Source organism: Acanthisitta chloris, unplaced genomic scaffold (assembly GCF_000695815.1).
Source record: "Acanthisitta chloris isolate BGI_N310 unplaced genomic scaffold, ASM69581v1 scaffold8051, whole genome shotgun sequence".
In the NCBI taxonomy this organism is placed as follows: domain Eukaryota; kingdom Metazoa; phylum Chordata; class Aves; order Passeriformes; family Acanthisittidae; genus Acanthisitta; species Acanthisitta chloris.
The window spans coordinates 48,282-51,537 of NW_008656417.1; the positions used below are offsets into that span (position 1 = coordinate 48,282).

Sequence of the window (3,256 nt, forward strand, 5' to 3'; positions counted from 1 at the left end):
GGTGAGGACGGTTTGGTTGAGAAGGGACCTTAAAAATCAGCCAGTTCCAACCCCCCTGCCATGGGCAGAGATACCTCCCACTGAGACGAGGTTGCTCAGGGCCACATCTAACCTGGCCTTTTTGTCCTTTCCCATTTCATGTAGCCATCCTCTTCATGTGGCAGGTGTTTATGTACTTGAGGTACCTCTGTGCCTCAGGAGGAAACATACTCAGTTGTGTCTTATGGCAAATATCTGCTGTTCACATGTTAACTGAATTTGTTACTCTGAAAGTGGCAGGATGAGCTGATCTACCTAGTTATAGTATGGAGATAGATATCTACTTTTTTTTAAAAAAAGAAACAAAGCTATAGATATGGAATTATAGACTCATCAAGGTTGGAGGAGACTTCGAAGATCATCAAGTCCAACCATTAACCTGCCACTCTTCTCTAACCCCCAAACCCTAAATCACACCCTCCAGCACCAGATCCAGACACCTCTTAAACACTTCCAGGGATGGTGACTCCAACACCTCCCTGGGCAACGTATTCCAGTGCCTGAACACCTTGACAGGGAAAAACATTTCCTAACATATAGAACCCCAGAGAGGAGTTGGATTTGAAAGTAAGGAAGTATAGTGGAAAATGAGTATTATTTGAGGAAACATTGGCTTTGAGTTTCCTGTAAAGGAAGTATAAAAATCTGAGGTCATGATTTTAATACGGTTATCAGTGCCAATGACTGTATTGTATGCTCTGGGCCTATGATTGCCTGTGAATTACTCAGCCTAATCACTGAGGGTTAGGTCAGGCCACTTTGCATCAATAATTGGATTAGCATGAACTGAGTTCAGTAGTGAAAAAAATTTAGGGCTGTTTTTATTGAAAACTTTGAATTTTGAAAACTCATTGCCTCATGAATGTTTGAGCAAAAATCCAAAGAGAAGAAGAAAAAAGTAGTTCTCCTTTACTTCTTTTTATTTATTCCCACATGCTCTATTTGTCAGCAGTCTGTTCTGTGTGATAAGCATTGGTTTCCAAAGTCCATTTGTAACCTGAAGTTTAGTTGGGTGATTTAGATCTCTTCCGTGGAGCGAAAACTTCCCACAAAGTGACTGATCCTAACAAAAACTTGTTGATAGCTTTTGTGCAATCATATTCAAATTTTCAGTCGACAGAATTACATCTCTGCAATGTATTTTTACAGTTGCACAGTGTAGTGTATTTCTGCTTGCCTTTTTTGTTCCTCTGCTCCTCACAGAAGAAGATTATTCAGTCTCAAAAGAATGATACCCTGGAATAAAACTTAAGGTGATCTTTCCTTTCACTTGTAGGAAGTCCTCACTGCCATGATGTAAATATTGTGACATTAACATTTCAGGTTGTTCTGTCGGTCTCGTAGTGGTTGCTTCCTTCTATTGTAACAGCCTTAGGCAGTGTCCTACTTTGTGCTCTAAGTCTGAGCTGAAGAAAGGTCCCTGTTGATTCTGAATTCTTTTGTAATCCCCTGTAATATTTGTTCGATCTGCCTTCTAAAGTAAAATGAATCAGCTGGAAAAGACACCGTTAAAAGGGCATCAGCTCATATCCAGAGGGAGTGTTTAGCATCAGGTACATGTGCTGGCTGTGAAAATCCATGCTTTATTCTTTTTGCTCTGTTCTCCTATTGAGGAGAATTTATCTCAATTTTAAGTCTTTGTTGTTAAAAACTTGCTGATTGCTTTCTTTCCACAGTTGTCAAAGCCTGAAAAGGTCCTAATTCCAGAACGCTATGTTGAACTGGAGCCAGAGGAGCCTCTTTCTACAGAAGAACTGGCAGCAAGGCAGCGTAAAGCAGAAAAGATAAAGAATATTCTTACTAAATCAAGGTCAGGTTTTGGGGTTTTTTTTCCCCAAATCTTATATAGAGGCTGGTGTTAAACATTAGGAACTAATTTCACACAACAGTCTTAATTCTTATTGAATTATCTAAACGTAACTTGCGGCTTTTAGAAAGTGCACTCAGAATGTATGTAGCATACTTAAAGCTGCTTTTAATACAGGGTAGAAGTGACAATGGTAATTTTGTTGTATGTCCATTTTCTTGTTCAGACAATCCTAAAATAGTAGTGAGTCCTTACCAAGCAACTTGTTGATGAGAGTGAGGAGATAGGAGGGGCACAAATCTGGACAAAAGCAGAAGAGTCAGCGTGAGAGCAAGTTTCTCCAGAGAGCTGGAGTTGTGCAAGAATGCTTTTGGTGACTGACAGCTAATGTAGAGTTAGCTGAAACACTCAGTTTCAAGAATTTAATATGTCATGTATCTGCTGTCTCTTTGGAAGGCAATTGAAGAGGCTGTGCCTGAGGACCACCAGGTTATTTGCCTTTTCCTCTGGGCGCTAGCAAGAAATTTTACTAACAACTTCAAATAAACAGTATTTTTTGTAGTGCTTTCATGTAAACAGCATATTTCCAACAAAGGACTTTCAGATGTACTTAAGGCTATGCAGAAATTGTGACTGAACATGTAATGGCTGTGTCATTTTTCTTCGTGTGCCGTCGGCATTTACATACAATATCAACGGTACTTCAAAGAACAGCAATAAAATATGGAGCTTGATAGATGAGATCAGAAAAATGCTGTGTGAATTCAAGCTAGTGGATTCTTTATGTTTGCAAATGTTAATGTTGTTTTTCACTTTCCCACTAGTATGCACAATCTACAGCCTACTGTTGCCCAGGACAAACACAACTCGATTGATTTAGATTCACAGCTGCAAGAGCAGGAGCGCATCATTACCATATCATACGCTTTGGCTTCTGAAGCCTCTCAGAGGAGCAAGGAGGTAGCAGGTAATGCTTAGTTATTTACAAAATAACAGCTATTTCTTGCTAGCTTCGAAAGTTGTGTGGGGTTGTTGCTGAACTCCTGGCATAAGAGTGTTGGTCATTCATATTCAAAACAGTGAAAAGTGTGTCTAAGTAACAAATGTAAAGAGACTAAGGATTGACGTTGTGTTTGGCCTCCATTGGACAGGATGAAGGGGGCAAAATAGTATGATCAATAAGTTCAGAACCTGGAAACTTGCTCTAACTCATGGTGCTAAAAAAAATATGAAAATTTTAATTGAATTCTCTATCATTATATTAGATATTCCTATATTAATTTTTTTAAATGAAATCGATCTGTGACTTTAAAAAAATCAAGACAGAAGGATCCCTGGTCCAATGGTTAAGATTACAGTACAATCATTTGCAGCTTGAGCTGTATGACAACAAGCTGGAAAAGACCCTGT

General features: G+C 39.1%; 1 protein-coding gene across 1 annotated transcript in view; it reads left to right on the forward strand.

Annotated features, from left to right (window-relative positions):
* PLEKHA7 (pleckstrin homology domain containing, family A member 7) overlaps positions 1 to 2,824 on the forward strand; it is a gene marked incomplete at its 5' end in the record, with an annotated part of 50,829 nt that extends 48,005 nt beyond the window's left edge. The window contains 2 exons of the mRNA XM_009084321.1: positions 1,716 to 1,849; positions 2,671 to 2,824. Of these exons, the coding sequence (XP_009082569.1) occupies positions 1,716 to 1,849; positions 2,671 to 2,824 (288 nt within the window). The remainder of the gene's footprint in view (positions 1 to 1,715; positions 1,850 to 2,670) is intronic.
* Between the last annotated feature and the right edge of the window lie 432 nt (positions 2,825 to 3,256).